Genomic DNA, 16,785 nt, shown 5'->3' on the forward strand with positions numbered 1-16,785 from the left:
AATTTTCACAAAATTTCCAAGAAATTAGAAACAAAGAAGAAATACTTATTAACAAGCTGCATTTAATTTTATCTGGTTTGAAATTCCATAACTAAATATGTTTTAACATTGTTATTAAAACTTCTTTATACTAAATTGTATAATGTTGCAAAGCTAACATACCAAAATAAAAAAAAATCATTTTAAATCCAAACATTACATATTACATTTACACATAATCTTAAAATTATTAAAAACATTTTTTAGAAATTATTATGTAAAATCAGAGAGAGTAAATTTCTTGCAAATAAACAATACACTGGTGTATTTTTGCAACTGGTCAAATTTGAAAAAAATAAATAGTGTCAACGCCCCAATCTATTAGGTCACTGACCCTAGTTCACTCATTTGTTAAAATCAGTTAGGCCCTGCCTGAAAGTGCATTTTGGTGTGCAAATCAAGGTATTAATATTGACAACTTACTAGGATCCCAGGATCTCTGCCATGTATATGGATTCCACAATCAAGGCATCATAAGGTAGGTGACTTTCCTTAGTCTGCGGGGACCAGTACTGGTTGGCAAGCTGTGAACATTGTAACCATGTTGATTTACTACACAATTCAATGAGGAATGTTACATAGATTTACCTAATGGCTATGTGAATGAGAAATACCAGTAGGCTACTTGGAAATCAATGAAATTACAATGGCTAAGCGTGTGGCCTACATGAACTGGGTACAAATTAGTTATAGTAAATTCCAGGCTGCTATAAATAGTTGGGCCATAGGCCATGCCATATAGTACATTCTCTACCTCATGGAAACACATGTTACCTTGTATTGTAGTACACCTACACCAATTATATCGACGCCGCAAAAAGATATTGTCGTATCTCGAAAAATAGGATTTTACACCAGAGCCGAAAAATTATTTCTCTTTAATTTGAATTAGTAGAAAGTCAATTTTTGATTTTGAATAATGATTACATACATCATACGTTAAAATTGACTTTCTACTAATTCAAGTTAAAGAGAAATAATTTTTTGAAACAGTTTTTCGGCCCTGGTGTAAAAAGCCCTATTTTTCGAGATACGACAAGATCGCTTTGCGGCGTCGATATTTTAAATGTATTTTATATAAAATATCACTTATTTACATTCATGTACTGTGTTATACTGCCCCCCTTGTCATGACTAACGTATTTGCATTTTGATAACTTTCAATATATTGGCACCTAGTTTTTTTCTAATTAAAAAATGTCAGTTACCTTAACTTGCTTAACAATAAAACTCAAACTAAATAAGATATTTAAAAAAGCTTATAAGGGGTTGTAGGTCTCGTTTTGATGATTCCGGATATGTTAATAATGCAATTATGCTAAAAAGTCGATTATGTTATTATGTTATGATAAAGAGGGCAGTCTTTGGTTCCACATTTTACAATATTTGTTAGAATTTATGCAATATTTTAAACCTACAGACTCACAATGGTTGAAGAACCATACTATACCTTGTTTCAATCCATTTTAAACACAAAGTAAACAAACAAGTAACTGACCCAAACATAAATAATAGACAGTTTAGTGATGGCCAATTTTACTGCCAATTACAATCAGTTAATTAATTGAATGAATTGATTTGTTTAAGTGAGTCACACTAGCGGTTTTCTTTACATAACCTTTAAAAGCATATTTAAAATTCCTGAAATCTTAATTTTAAATCCTCCTTTCAATCCTTACACTTAGATACTCATTTGATTGCGATTAAAATTTTTGATTTATTAGTAAATTGATTACCAAAACTTTAATAGAATTAACTGAATGTTTTTTCCACACCGCACTTTACAACCATACTATTCATACATCTTTACTCATTATAACCTCACTTTTTGGCTACCATTTTTCAAATACGATTTTACGATGTTATTCAAATGAATATTGTTGGAAAAAGTGATGATATATCAAGTCAAAATTTTCGAAATATACATGAAAGTGTTACTTATTCTATTTATTAAGTGATTACTTTAGAAATTCAACCAAACCATTTTGTTTACATTTACTTTAAAATGGATTGGAACAGACTATACTGGACCAGTATTAAAGTACTGTCTAAAACCATTTCTCTGGAGGATAAACTTTCAGAGAAATTAATAGACATACAATGCTGATGTTTCAAAGCTTTAAATAGATTGAATTTGTAAAACAGGATGAGTAGTTTAATTGCTTTATATGAGTAAAGTTACGTACTTTCATGGAGTTTATTTAGGCACCAAAAAAATGTTGCACCAAAAAAAAAGTGCACATTCCACAAAGATACCAACACTCACATATTACCAATTATGTTAATATGTGAGTGTTGGTATCTACCCTTCGTAATATCCATACAGTCATATCTAGGCTATGGTTATTTAAAGATATATCTAAATTTCTAAGATTTACAGAGTTCTATACTACATAATTATTAATAACTTATTTAAACAATATCATTATATTATAGATAAATTATATTAAGGAAGTTCATTGTGACTTATCAAAAGGCATAGCTATGTCAATCTGCATGCGGCTCAATGCTATACATGAAACTATCGTGGAGATATGGCATCAAGCTAAAATCCATCACGCCAACTGAGTGTATGTAGGGGATAGTAGTTGTTCAAGAAGCATTTACAATATGCACCTAACTGAATCTAATTTTCATTGACTGTGCAGAAAGCTATAAAAATTAATGATGTGGTAACTCTAGTACAAATCAACTAATACTGTTTCACTTACAAGTAGTTATTTTTACACGAAATGCAAATTATTTTAAGCAATATTGTGAAACAATCTTTGTAACCTCACTTTTCATACTTACTTGGGTTATTCTATCGGAATTGATCTGCGATAAAGTCGGCTGAGGTATTTTAGGTTTCTCCGTAGTTGGAGCTACGTCCGCCTTCATTTTTGCAGATGTAATTAATTTATTTTAATTGAAAATAAAATATAAACAGTGCCGGAAACGAACATCAACAATACAAAATGTCAAACCACTTTGGACGTAATTTGAATCGTTCATAAACTACAAGGCAAACATATGTTCGTTCAGAAATTATAAGATGAACTTGAACTGGAATTTTTAACTTCAAAAAAATTGTTTCAGAAATTCGAAAATATGATGTTCGACCCTCCAGATTTTCCTTACAAAGAATTATGTGATACTCTTAGAGATCAGTATGATACCGACGACCTTCTTTTGACTCATGACACCACACATGGCGATCTTGTATCCAGCAACAAAAGTCTGGCAGAAGTAACCGAGCAAATGATTACCAGTGTTGAGAATCAGTTATCTTTTCATTCGAACGACAATGGCCGATTCTTCAACGTTGAAAATAATTCCTTTTTAGATACGAACAGCAGCACTCAGAATACAGAACTCTACATCGTTCAGCCATCAGATAATTTGTTTAACTATGAACCTAATTTGTTAGATGAAAATACGGTTAATCAGTTTTTGTTACCGCTGCAAAATTCTTCTGAAAATAATAAGGTTACTGAAATTGAAATTCTTCTAAGTAGATAGTAAATTAATTTAATTTCTTCTTGACAACGCGGACAAACATTAGTGATCCTAAATAGTGGTTTAATCATCATTTAATCATCAATTTATTGATTATGAAACCTATTTTGATGTGAAAAAAATTTTAATTTCAGGATGCAGAAAGCACTGGCCCGGACTTACTAGCGTTACATTCTTGCGTTATATGCCACGATATATTTACCACTGACTCTGACCTCTTGGACCACACCATCTCTGTCCACGCATCGGATACGCCTATAGACCAAAGGCAAAATAACTTACCTGACCCTAGTCGACCAGAACCTTTGCCTATTGAAGGTACATAGATATGTATTTCATCAATTATTTATTTATTAATAATTTATTTATTATATATGCGAGATAGATGTTTAGGAAAGAAGTTGAGAAATATACGCATTGGAAATGTCTAGGGATCAAGCACGTTTTTGCCAATTACTGAAAATCAGGTTCTATATGTATTTCTTAATGAAATATCATAAATTTCTGTAAATATTTTTATTTAACTCAAATATAATTCAAATATTTTAAAAAATGCCTTGATCTCTAGAAACTTTTGATGTTTAGGTCAATTTGAGCTATTTAACAGATTGTTTATTTTTTTTAGAATCAAGCAACGGGAGCATAGACTTCGAAGCCGAGTGGCTGGTGTGTTCTGTCTGCTCTCGAGTTTTATCTACTGCTTTGGAAATAGAACCAAGTGGTAATTGTTTTTAAATACAGTTACTTAAAAAACAAATACAATTGTTTATTTTGATTTTAATAATTGTTACAGACCGAGGACTGAACGCTGCACGTTCAATCAGGCTAATTTAGCTAATTGTCCCTTTAGGCTTTCACTTTCTTACATTGGTAGGAAATCGAAATGACATGAGAGGTATAAGGTAGACCCCTGAAAATCTCATGGATAACATGCCTTTCAGCTCTCAAATACAGATGGAAAATTGCGATAAAATAATTTCATTAAAAGTCTGTTCTGCGTGTCCGTACATTGCAGAACAACTGTGCTGCAACCCTGGAGCGGACAAGCCCAGCGTATCGTCCCGCAAGCTGCATACAATGTACGTGTGCGACTTTTGCAGTGGTCTTTTCGCCGACGGAGAGGCCCTCGATAGGCATCGGTTGACATGCTTTATTCAGGATCAACCGACTTATTTCCCTGATCAATTGGTAACTTTATGAAATTTAAGTTTATAACATTAATTTTACTGACTTTCTTTGCACATGCCTCGATCGTATCACCCGATTGATTGTGCCATTATATTCTTATAAGTGGTTTTGTTTGATTTTAATGTGAAAATTACATAACTTACCCACTACTTCTTGAATCTCATCTTTTTTTGTTATTTGTAGAACACAGCAAATGTACCCTCCACACAAAGTCCCGAAGTTTTGTTTTCCTGCGACTCTTGCGGCAAGCAATATGTTTCCACGGAAGAACTGAAGATCCATACCATAGAATGCCAAAGACCCGTACCAGTTTCTCGTAGGAGTGATAGACGAGCGTATACAACTGCGAACAGCAACAAAATGTGGAATTGCGGATCTTGCAATCAATTGTTTGCTACTGCTAGGTAATCTAAATGCATTACTACAAAGCCTTTAATCTGTGTGAACTTCGTCTTAATTTTACTTAATCATCAATATGCTGAAGGTAGCATGAATGTTGTAAGACTGGACTCAGAATCGTTCCTTGTGGCATTCAAACGTTTCCAGCCCGATGAAAAACTCGCGGTGCAGAAATAAGTTTTTAGTGTGGCTGTATGGTGGCACTGTGAAATAATTTGACTTGTGATGGCGGTATAGTGTATAGGAGCCAATACGGGCGGGCGTTAAATGCATAATAGTCTTCTTGGTAATAGCTACTATTTATTACAGAGAACTATATCGTCACAAACGTGGCGAAGACCGGCCACCAGGGGCTCCCCTTATGGCGTATGTCTGCGAGGAATGTGATAAAGTTTTAGGAAGTATGTGTGCATTGCACACACATAAAAAAATGCATAAGGTTTCTAAACCGGTGAGTTTATAATACGAGTATATCTTATCGAGTTCATAGCTTTCGCGGTTGCTAACCACTAAATATGAACTATTTTATCACATCTAAACCGCGTATATTTGTTTTTTTCCCAAACAAATCACTGCCAGTCAACAGTTTGATTTTGATTGCCTCTCCCGATCGGAAACTGCGTCTCTTCCGAGTCGAGGCGCATAATTGCGATTCACAACTGGCCGATCGGAAACTTTTGACATTTCAAATCGGAAGATTCGTTGATTTAACTCACACATTAGATAGCTATAGTAGGAATCAGGTTCATCGTCCCGCTCGGAAACCCATCTGATTTCGAGACTCGGATGAGCTACCCGATCGGATCGATACCGATTTGAATTAAAATCAGCCTGCTGCTGTAACCATGTGACCTTTAAAGGCCTGAAACGTTAGTTTGTTTGAAAAAAAAACAGATGTATGCCATTTAAATCCGAGAAAATTTTCATTAATTAACAATATAAATATAATAAGAAGAGAAAAGTTTTATTTCCTATATGTATAATATGTTTTATATTATAGAGATTGTTCACAAAATTGTTTTATATAGGTATTGTGACCTATGTATCTAAGTAACATACGTACGTAACGTATTTGAGAACCTATTGACGTTAAAGACTTGTTTTTAAGTTCAAGATATCCTGGATCTGATTTTCTGTATAATCAGTTCGAGTGCAGGACGTTTGCGCCGGAGCAAGAATAATTTTATATGATTATAATCGCCTAGGACACTTGCGCCGTTTATTCAGCATCCAACATTAAAAAATGTTAAAAGTTATTGGCATACGTCCTCACACATACAAGAAATATACAATATAGTATACAGCAATAACGTTATAAGTATCCAAGAGGCGATATTTCGCACCTCAAGTATGAAACTTATGGCCTAGTCTTGTAATTAATTTTATTTTTGTTTGTAATGTTTATATTCATGAGTGGATAGGTTAAGCTTGCATCTAAATTTTGTGTAACTAAGTATATGGATATTATTGAATCAGGTTTAAATACACAAGTATAGAATTGAGTATGGCTTATTTACAAATTATCGCATCCTACTTACTTACACATAAGAGGTACCTAATGAAAGTTATACTGGTCCCCTGCTGAGTTTTCTTCGGTGCAAGTGTCTATCCCCAATTAAACAACTCCGGCGCATGTGTCCGTTTTTTCAGGTAAATCAATATTTTAATGCGCATTCATGGTTACGTTACTAGCTCAAATATCCTGCACCAAATCAGTTCAGAAAAGGCAACGTATTTTGGTTGTCTATTAGGATTTAGTACAGAAGTTAAGTTTTTAAATAATTTTTTTTAACATACTCATAGCGCCTTCAATTTGAAACTTGATTACAAATTAATTTAGAACAGAAGTTAATTTTTTAAATAATTTTTTTTAACATACTCATAGCGCCTTCAATTTGAAACCTGATTACAAATTAATTAACATATGAATTAGATTGTCAGCCTTGTTTATTTACTTATTGTTTCCCAGGGTTACCCGTGCCGCGTGTGTGGACGCCGCTTTAACCAGTCGGGCCACCTCGCTATCCACATGCGCATGCATACTGGCGAGCGGCCTTATCCTTGTGACCTCTGTCCCAAGGCCTTTAAAGTCAAGGTATTTTTCATACATGTGTTTTTTTTATGACAACAAGTGACGAGACGATTAAAGTCGCACGCCTGGTGGTAAGAGACACGCCTGTCCATTTGCAGTGTCACTCAGAGCTTTAAATCTCTAAGATTTGAGGAACACTGCCATTGCACTCGTTACCCTGAGACATAAACTGACAAGTCCCACATCATTCACCTTTCAAAACCGGAACGCTGTAACGCACACATAACCGGTTGGTGGCGGAAATAAGTAAGGTGGCAGTACTTCCTTGGACGAGCTCATTCACAACTCTTCTTCAACTGCTGCTACTGTGTTAAACTTAAGACTGTAGAGACACCCCAATAAGGAAAATCTATTCTAGTTTTCATATTCTAGATATACAGGACGTGGAATATTGATTAACTTCTCTTAGCGAAAATGAATTTGTTATGGTACCTTGTAACCGGCGAAGAAGTTTTTCAAGAATAAATTCAACTAAACTAAATCAAATTGATAAATATTTTTAATTACATGATATTCATCAGTTTTTTTTAAATACTTCACTAGTTTCTTATTATTATTGATACAAAGATCGAACAACACAAAGAAAAATTATTTCAATCGGACTTTACACGAATCAGTGTCTGTTGTCCCAACGTGGTCTCATAAATTTTTCTATGTGTTTGCTACTTGTATTGGGATCCAATCTGTCTAATTTGCCCCGGTTCGATAATTGTGTCAATAATAAAATCGGTAATCATTTACATAAATTAATCTTGCATTTCCTACACCATAATTATTTGGTTAAAAAATACGTCGTGCAATTAATTTTCTTCTTTTTTCTTTTTTTTATGCAGATTGTTAACGGTTGTGGCATAAAGCCATACAGGCTATTCTTCATTTTCGCTTCACTTTTATTTCAGTTTTCAATCTTCATAATTGACGTAAAAAGTAGAAATTGTGTAACTATAAATACCTTCATAATTTTTAAAACATCAATGACGGAAATGGTTAAAAACTATTTATTAAAACAAACGAACTTTGACTCTAATTATCAGTTTATTAAAGAAACCTTGATTCTTGCACAGAAACGATTGACATTACAATAGCGAGTAGCTTCCCCTAGCGATTTCCCATGAAACCAATCGACTTTATGAGTTCGTTTCCCCATTATTAAAGAGGTGTTAAATAAAGTACGAGCAAGCTGAAAAAATACTAGACAATAAAAACTTGGCTGGTTCCTGTGCTTTTATACAGAGTTCGTGTTTAGTACTTACGCCGTAAAACAGTACCACAGTATTAATTAAACGCAGCAAGTTAACTTCACATTTAAACAAGTTTTTATTACATTTATATTTTTTTCGTGGCAAATATATGTCGTATGATTATTATCGGTTACAAAAAGTATCTCCAATATCTTCCAGAGAATGTCAATAAAGTATGTTATTGATAAATTCTGGAGATAGGAGATAGATATAAAAACGGAGTCAGGTAGCAGTTCTATCCCTAAGTATTAAGTACTACACACTTACCTACCTTACATTGCAACATATCTTTTTCGTACGCAAACCGGGGAATCATCAAATCGATAACTTCAATGAACACTACGCATCTTAATTTTTTGGTCATCTCTGTTTTTATTTCGTTTTTTATGTCTACATTTTTTTTCACAAAATTGGTTTTTTTTTCGGATCTCGATTATATGAAGTTGAAGAGAATCAGTAACTAACTCGGAAACTTGCTCTTCGTATATTTTTTAATATCAATAGTCTTAACAGTCCACCAGTAGGTGAGCAAAAATTTATATAAAGTTTTTTTCACAAACTCAATAAAAGTAAAATTTTGAATAGGGTATTATATTTAGAAGAGTATTATTGGGGCTATGTCGAAACGACCGCTGAGAACAGCGAATTTATTTATTTTCTTTTTATGTCTATGACTGTCTTACATAAAAATAAAAATTTCTACAAATTTATTTCACAGAGATACTCTGGAACACAGTTTGTAAATTACCCGAGCAGCACGCTTCTGCAGAACAAAGAACCTATTAATGTCGGCAGCATTTCTTCATAGCAAATGTCATCAAAATGGGACATATCTAAAATAATACAATCAAGAGATTTATACATATGAAATTTGACAAAGTTTCTTGGTCGCGTGTACACCCGAGCCGTTTCGAAAGCTTAATTATAGGTGGACCCCATTGCAATTTGGCATCTAAATTTACAACCAAAATTCTTGTGTCTCCAAGATGCAGTGTTTCATTTCTAAATATGATGTTTGTGTATGTCTTGGCATTACGTAACGTAAAAATTACACAATTTTTTTCTAACGCACACTCTTAGCCACGCACTAGGGAAACGCTGTATCGCGAGTGCATTGGACACACATACACAACCACAAATTACACTGAATTTCTCTCGGCCCGGGAATCGAACCCGGGACCTTTGCGTGGCAGACCAGCATGGTTACTGTTCGCCCACTGAGGTAATTAAAATTAGTAATTAAGAAGCAGAATAACGATAAACCACTTTAATACCTTACAAACAGCAATGTCCACATCGCCATAGGCACATTAATGAGGAACTATCATCAGCAAAACTAAAATATCCTATAATATTCAATAACTTCCATGAGGCTATGTGAATTATTGATATAAACTTAAAACATTAATAAACTAAACTGAACTAAACTGCCTCAGTGGTAGAACGGTTACCATGCCGGACTGCCATGCAGAGGTCGCACGTTCGATTCCCGGGTCGGGAGAAATATTTGTATGGCCTACATTTATTTCTCTTGTGAGTTTGGATGTAATTTGTGGTTGTCTATATGTGTGTCCATGGCACCCGCGACACAGGGTTTCCCTAGTGCGGGGCCATGTTCAGTGTGTGCGTTATTATTATTATAAATGCACCTTGAATTGAACCTTGAGGGAGGGCGCCCATGTTCTCTACAGCACCTAATGAACGCGTACCATTTATATGGATCCTCTGGACCATACCGCTAATACGATTTAAAAACGTTGAGGTCACGCAGGCCGTGATCATAATCAAGAAATCCTGACCGGAATATCATGGTGCACAAAGTTAAATGTCTTAGCTAGAAAAGCTACATAGGTACCTACCACGAGTGAAATCTAATTGTTTGTAAAACTGTTATTTTTATGAAAGTGTGCACACAGCTAATTAGGAATAGTTTTATTAAAAATAATACTGAAGTTCAGAAGTGAAAAATAATAATAGGTCTGAAATCGGTTAGGGTCTGACATAGTATTTACTATGTTAGCAGCCATAGGATATAAAATATTAATTTTCTTGTTCTGGTAAGAACCAACACAGAACACAGAAGTGTTGTAAGTAAGTTTTGAACACAGAAGTGTCGCGTTATTAACGCGCTTAACAGCACTGCAGAATTAATGCTAGCATCAGTTTGACAATGTCAAATATTTGCTTGCATACTTATTAAATAACAATAGTTTTAATGAAGTTGCATGATTCCTGCTTTTTCGTTGTTATTCGTATTATTGGTTGAGACCAGCACGAAATTCTTTCGATCTGACCGTAAAGTGCAAAGTTAAATAACTGATTATCCTTGTATGAGCGCGTCCCCTCATGGTTCCCAACATTTTTTCCGCCTGATAACGTGTGTGATGTGCGCGGTACTCCGGTGCAGGTGGAGCGCGACGATCACCGGCGCACGCACACTGGCGAGCGGCCCTTCGCGTGCAGCGCCTGCCCTAAGACGTTCACCGCCGCCGCACGCTTGCGTGAACATGCGCGCATTCACACTGACCAGAGGTTAGTGTACCACTGTATCGTTAAAAACATAAAATTTATGATAGATACAGACGCAGAAGTAAAGTTGCTAATATAACTAAATGTAAAACGACTTGTGGAGTACGGTATAAAAGGCAACACAAGTAGGCAATATCTATTGCGATCAAAGAGACAGTCAGACACGTACGCTGTACCAGATTTACCTATAAGCATCCAGTCTCAAAGGGAACAATTCAGCGCCGTGAATTAGGACGTCGTTTTTGTTAGTTTTGTTGAAAATGTTGAAAACTTAAATTAAAAATTCCTAAAAAGCACAATTTGAAAACGCTTAAAGGATCCAACGCAATAGTCTTCTTATATATTAAGAAAGATCCTTATATATGTGGTTTACTTTACTTTAGGTTGTTTCTATAAACCTCCTGAAAGTATCACGGCTTTAAATTAAGACTGTACAAAATCAAATACAAAAAATGTACGTTTAAATGAATAAATAAATATTAGACAACGTCACCCAAGTTGCTCTGATTTCAAAGTGATTACAGACTAGTGTTATGGAAATCGGAAACAACACCGGTACCACAAACACCCAGACCCGAGACTATATTGAAAAGTTAGGTCTACATTGGCCCGGCCGGAGATCGAACCTGGAACTTTAGAGATAGCGATACCATGAAAACCAGCGTGCAAGCCACTCGACCAAGGAGGTCAAAAGTATACCTTTGTATCTACTCTAATACCTAATTATTATACTAGACGGTTATACCAATTGTGTGAGTGAGTGCGTATATATATACAGCCCCGCATGCTTGTTTAAACACAGTAACCCTTCTACATCCCGTCGCAAGGATTTCACACTGTAGAGGAAAAAGGTTTAATTTATTTTAATTTCCCGGAAAGCGAGTGGGTTTCCCTCGGGATTCCTTTTGCGCAGTGAAAAACCCATGGGTTTTGTTTCATCTGTATGGAATAACTAGGTAGAGTTTGGCGCAAGCAGGTTACGCATCATTCCAAAATGGTGAACTACGACATGACGTATAATTATTTGCTTAGAGATAACTCCTAGAAGCTTTTTTATACCATACCATAATATACACAAAAAAAAACAATCGAATTGGGAACCTCCTCCTTTTTTTGAAGTTAGTCAGTTAAAAATATACAAACATAATATTTGCAATTCGTAAATGAGATTTATTGTATATACTATACATTATATATAGTAATTATAACGGGAAAGTAAATTATTACACTCAATGCAGAAATGTACCATATATAAGGTAACATGCTAAATGTACCATGTATAAGGTAACATGCTAAACGAAAGCTGAGACAACATATACTAGAATTTCTCGTAATAAAAATTCGCAATCTAGTAAGCCGGTTAATTAGTAAGTAACTATAAACTAGCTAGTTTCATTTACAATATTAAACATATTACGTAATTTATGACAAAATTAGATCTATACACTACAATGTTAAATTAAAGCGAACTAGGTTGGTACGTATATTTGTACGACATCTAATTTTCCTTAAAGGAACAGCAACTCTATCTGCGGCGAAATAACAAAACATAGTTGTTAGTTACATAAAAGCTCAACAGATGGCGGTAACAGCCTCGAATCAGAAGAACATACGATTTGGAACCTTGGCATTTTAAGACTTTTATTGCCGATATTCTGGGACATGTAGAGCGTAGATGTTTTCGGCAAAATAAATTATATTGATTTTTGCTTTGGTTATAGTATTGCGCCAGTAAATCGTAGGAAATATTAACATCTAAATATTTGTAGCTTTTATCTATTTGTAGCTAGCTACATATATGGTAAACAGTATTATGTAGTCGTTAACAATTAGGGTAAAATTGCAGTAAGGGTTCGATATGAGCTTCACTATTTAAAGCGGAATTATAATTAAGTTATAGAAATGGCTTTTAATACCAAAACCTTTTCAAATATAACGCGAATAAATTTTGTATATTATTATATTAAACCCTTTAATAAGTAAATTAATTCGCTTTGATAGAATTTAAACATAGGAATTACTCCTTGTTCCTATATTTAAACTGTTTCCAAGCCTTCTCCTTCTTATAAAGAGTTAGGTTTTTTGCTGGTGAAGTAATCGTGTTTTTTCATGCTTACTCAGTTAAAATTTATGAAAATTCAGTTTTCGTTTCACATTGCGATCGGTTTTTTTTTATAATATATGTGACGGGACGAACAAGTCGTGCGCCTGATACTTAGCCTATCCATAGCAATTGCAGTACCGCTCAGAGCTTTAAGTCGCAGAGATCTGAGGGGCACTGCCACTGCGCCCGTCACCCTGAGACATAAGTTGACAAGTCCCATGTACCGCTAATTTAAACATTACTGCTTGGCGGCAGAAATAGGCAAGGTGGCAGTACTTACCTGGACGAACTCTTTCACAAGGAGCTTTACTGTTACTATAGGTATCATAATAAATGACGTTAGATTATAGTAATGCGTACATACAGTCACAGGTTTTGAAATTTAACTAAGAAATGAAACTATATTTTTACGGTTCTAAATCGCGTGTATTTGTTTTTACGAACAAATCAACGTTTCGGGCCCTTTACAGTAGGGCTAGCACAACAGGACGTGACTTACGCGACAGCGACATAAACCGCGCGATTTCTATGCGAAAATAAAAGTATGTCGCGCTTTATGTCGCTGTCGCGGAAGTCGCGTTCCGTCGTGCTAGCCCTACAGTACGCGATTTGCGCAACAGCGACATAAAGCGCGCGACCTCTATGCGAAAATAGAAGTATCTCGCGCTTTATGTCGCGCTCTGTTGTGCTAGCCCTACTGGTCACGGCTGACTGATTTTTTGACCCTAAAAAATAGTTTCATTTCCTATGGGTAACAATCGTTAAATCTAAAAAGTCGATATTTATCGAATAGTTTCAGGCGAGATATTTCAAAGCGAAGCTAGATTTTAGGAGGTGAGTTGTCGACGACCCCTTTCGTCCACCCGCGTCCCACAATCCGCGCGCTGTAAATTATTATGACTTTTTTTAATAAGGGACGGAACGGACAATTCGTGCGCCTGATGGTAAGCTACACGCATGTCCTCAGCAGGAGCGATGAAATGCAGAGCTTTAAATCGCAAAGATCTGAGGGGCACTGCCACTGCGCCCGTCACCTTGAGACATAAGTTGACTCACATCACTGGACGAACTCTTTCAGAAGGAGCTCTTCTGCTGCTAAAATATAACGAATAAATTAAGAATAAGTGGAGAAAGACAGATCCGATGTCGACAAGCGCCCGATGGCGACTGACGGGGCAGCAGGCGATTTATAAACCGCTGGGATTTGTTTTTGCAAATTTTGCGAATTTGCACATTTTTGGAATAAATGTGAATTTAATGACTAATAGGGCTTCAGTTGAAAACCAAAATTGAGCAAGTCAGTAATCCTTAGGTGTCTCGTACATTTTTTGTAAGACCGTTATTTAATAGTAAATACCTAAACCGTTCGATCAAGCAAAACAGTTTTTCCCGCTTCTCCTACGGCGACTCGCCTAAATAAGCCGATATTTTTTTATTCGACAATCTACAAAGGATGATAACTGCCCATAAATATGAAGGATTGTGTATTTTGTGTATTCTCTAAGTTTTTTGGTAGATCTGATGCTTTTCTGTTTTAAATAATTACTTGGAAACACTCAGTATTTTGCCATCGAAATATGTAGTTCTATTCTGGGTGCGAGGCGACCGGTTCTCGGTTTTATAGTCGGTGAGTATTTTCATGTTCCTTTATGAGACCTCACCCGTAAACCTGTATCTCGTATTGAAGTACTAAACTCATAATGAGTGCTCGTTTATCTGTGCGAAATATAAGTCTAAATGCATTTAAAGACTGGCTGTAACTGACCGAAGAAATAGTTTAACTTCCTGTTTAAATAAGATGAAATTAAACTTAAAAGCTTAGCCAACCGAATTGAAAATTTCGATACCTCCAATGAATAACTACGCCAATTTAACTGTTCTGTTTTTAATTTGTTTTTTGTTTCTTTATTTATTTATTTTTCACAAAATAGGTTTTTTTGATTTTTTTTTCGAATTTCGTTGTATGAATGCTTACAAAAACAACAGAAACTGACCAAAAAATAAAATTGGCATAGATTTGTTTGTTTTCTACACAAATTTGGATTATAGCTATTTTTCCTATATAGCAATTTGCCTGTGAACGTAATATAGATAGTAACTTCGACAATCCGTTTGCAGGTGTTTTTTTTTATACCAAGTGACGGAACGAACAAGTCGTGCGCCTGGTTGTTGTAAGCGACACGCCTTGTCTATATCAGTTGCAGTGCCACTCAGAGCTTGCAATTGATTGAATATCTGAGGGGCACTGCCATTGCACCCGTCACTCTGATATATAAGTTGATAACTCTCATATGCCAGTAATTTCACCAGCTTGTACACATTACTGCTTGGCGGCAGAAATAGGTAAGGTGGTAGCACTACCACCTTAGTAAGGTGGTGGTAGTACCCTGGACGATCTCTTTCAAAAGGAACTCTATTGCTACTAAAATTGTGAAATAATATGATTGCGATTAATCCGTTTTTTTGAAAACTTTGCACTAATTTTTATACAGATTAACGCAATGAACCTGTCTTTGAAAGTGTTATCTGTCTTTCGAATCAGACCATATCGATGCGACATCTGTGGCGCGGCGTTTCGCCGGCCGTACGCCCGCACCGTGCACACCCTTATTCACACCGGAGAAAAACCACACGAATGTGATATCTGCGGCACTGCTTTCAGGTTAAGTTTTGTAAATTACTTATTTTTTCATTTATTTACTAAGGTACGAAAGGAGTAGACGTTGTCTAAAATATTGGTCCCTCTTTCGTCTAAGCGTCAAAAATTCGTAAGTACCCTTAGCATAAAAAAGCCACATAAGATCTCATATGATACTCATAAAAAACAAATTATGTATTTGTGAAATTTTATAACGTCCCTAATTATACATAAAAAAGTCGACAACTATTTTCGTTCGTAGAATCTTTAAACCTCTCTCCTGAAAAGTTGTCATTTCGCTCTTGTGGTCTTATTACACCAATGGTGCTAATTATAGCAGGTACATTTCTTTCAAGTCCTTTCTGTTTACAAAATAACTGTAATCTCGGACCATATAACATTGGCACATTTGTAACATGTTAGTAGGTATCTGTTTCCATTTCGCAGACGTTCTGGCGATATGTGGAAACACAAGAGAACATTACATGGCATCCAAGCTACGGCCCCAGAGGTTTAATAGAATACGACGTCAGATTTTTTAAATATTTTACATCTTGAGACAAGCTTTATAGTGGTAAGGAATGGAATAAATTTAAAATGTACCCCTGGTTTAATAAAGGCACATGTAATAAATAATACGTCAAATGCGCTTTTATCATATGAAAGTATAAAAATTATATGGAATACATGAAACAAATTATGTATATGTGAAATTTTATAACTCTCCTATTTAAGCATAACAATGCTATCGGTTAATTTTTTTTCGGAGAATCTTTAAGCCTCTGTTCCAAAAAACATGGCCATTTTGTGAACGTGACCTTATTACACTAAGGGTGCGAGCATCCATTATTTTTTCGTTCCTCAATAACAACATTAAAATCTGCAAAAACTTGTGTTGTGGAGAACAAAAATTACACGAGTGTTTGATTGGCTTATCACGAGACAATACTAATGAAATAGATCAAATATGCTCGTGCCTTAACACCTGGACATTTGATATATTTCATGACTTTGATTTCAGCATTATAGGTATCACAGGGTCTTAATACTGGGCTGG

The 16,785-nt window shown here is 35.2% G+C and overlaps 2 protein-coding genes across 2 annotated transcripts in view; one reads left to right on the forward strand and one right to left on the reverse strand.

Moving 5' to 3' along the window:
• The window catches only part of LOC113226632 (RNA helicase aquarius), a 129,825-nt gene extending 126,906 nt beyond the window's left edge, over positions 1–2,919 (reverse strand). The window contains exons 1-2 of the mRNA XM_026459349.1: positions 2,833–2,919; positions 463–563 (exon numbers count right to left, since the gene is read on the reverse strand). Coding sequence (XP_026315134.1) covers positions 463–563; positions 2,833–2,919 — 188 coding nt within the window. The remainder of the gene's footprint in view (positions 1–462; positions 564–2,832) is intronic.
• On the forward strand, positions 366–16,582 carry LOC113226633 (zinc finger protein 2 homolog). The gene is made up of 11 exons (XM_026459350.1): positions 366–517; positions 3,118–3,507; positions 3,672–3,855; positions 4,163–4,258; positions 4,553–4,725; positions 4,909–5,129; positions 5,434–5,575; positions 7,094–7,219; positions 10,865–10,989; positions 15,633–15,752; positions 16,176–16,582. The coding sequence occupies exons 2-11, from the start codon at positions 3,130–3,132 to the stop codon at positions 16,243–16,245; spliced, it is 1,635 nt and encodes a 544-aa protein (XP_026315135.1). The 5' UTR covers positions 366–517; positions 3,118–3,129; the 3' UTR covers positions 16,246–16,582.
• The last annotated feature ends 203 nt before the right edge of the window (positions 16,583–16,785 follow it).

This window comes from Hyposmocoma kahamanoa, unplaced genomic scaffold (assembly GCF_003589595.1).
Source record: "Hyposmocoma kahamanoa isolate Upper Pololo Valley unplaced genomic scaffold, ASM358959v1 192, whole genome shotgun sequence".
NCBI lineage: Eukaryota > Metazoa > Arthropoda > Insecta > Lepidoptera > Cosmopterigidae > Hyposmocoma > Hyposmocoma kahamanoa.

Excerpts from the sequence above, each read along its gene's own strand:
- LOC113226633 (XM_026459350.1), top strand. The coding sequence starts at position 3,130 with ATGATGTTCGACCCTCCAGATTTTCCTTACAAAGAATTATGTGATACT. Across the intron at positions 3,508-3,671 it reads ATTCTTCTGAAAATAATAAG|GATGCAGAAAGCACTGGCCC; the intron begins GTTACTGAAATT and ends TTTTAATTTCAG. Across the intron at positions 3,856-4,162 it reads AGAACCTTTGCCTATTGAAG|AATCAAGCAACGGGAGCATA; the intron begins GTACATAGATAT and ends TATTTTTTTTAG.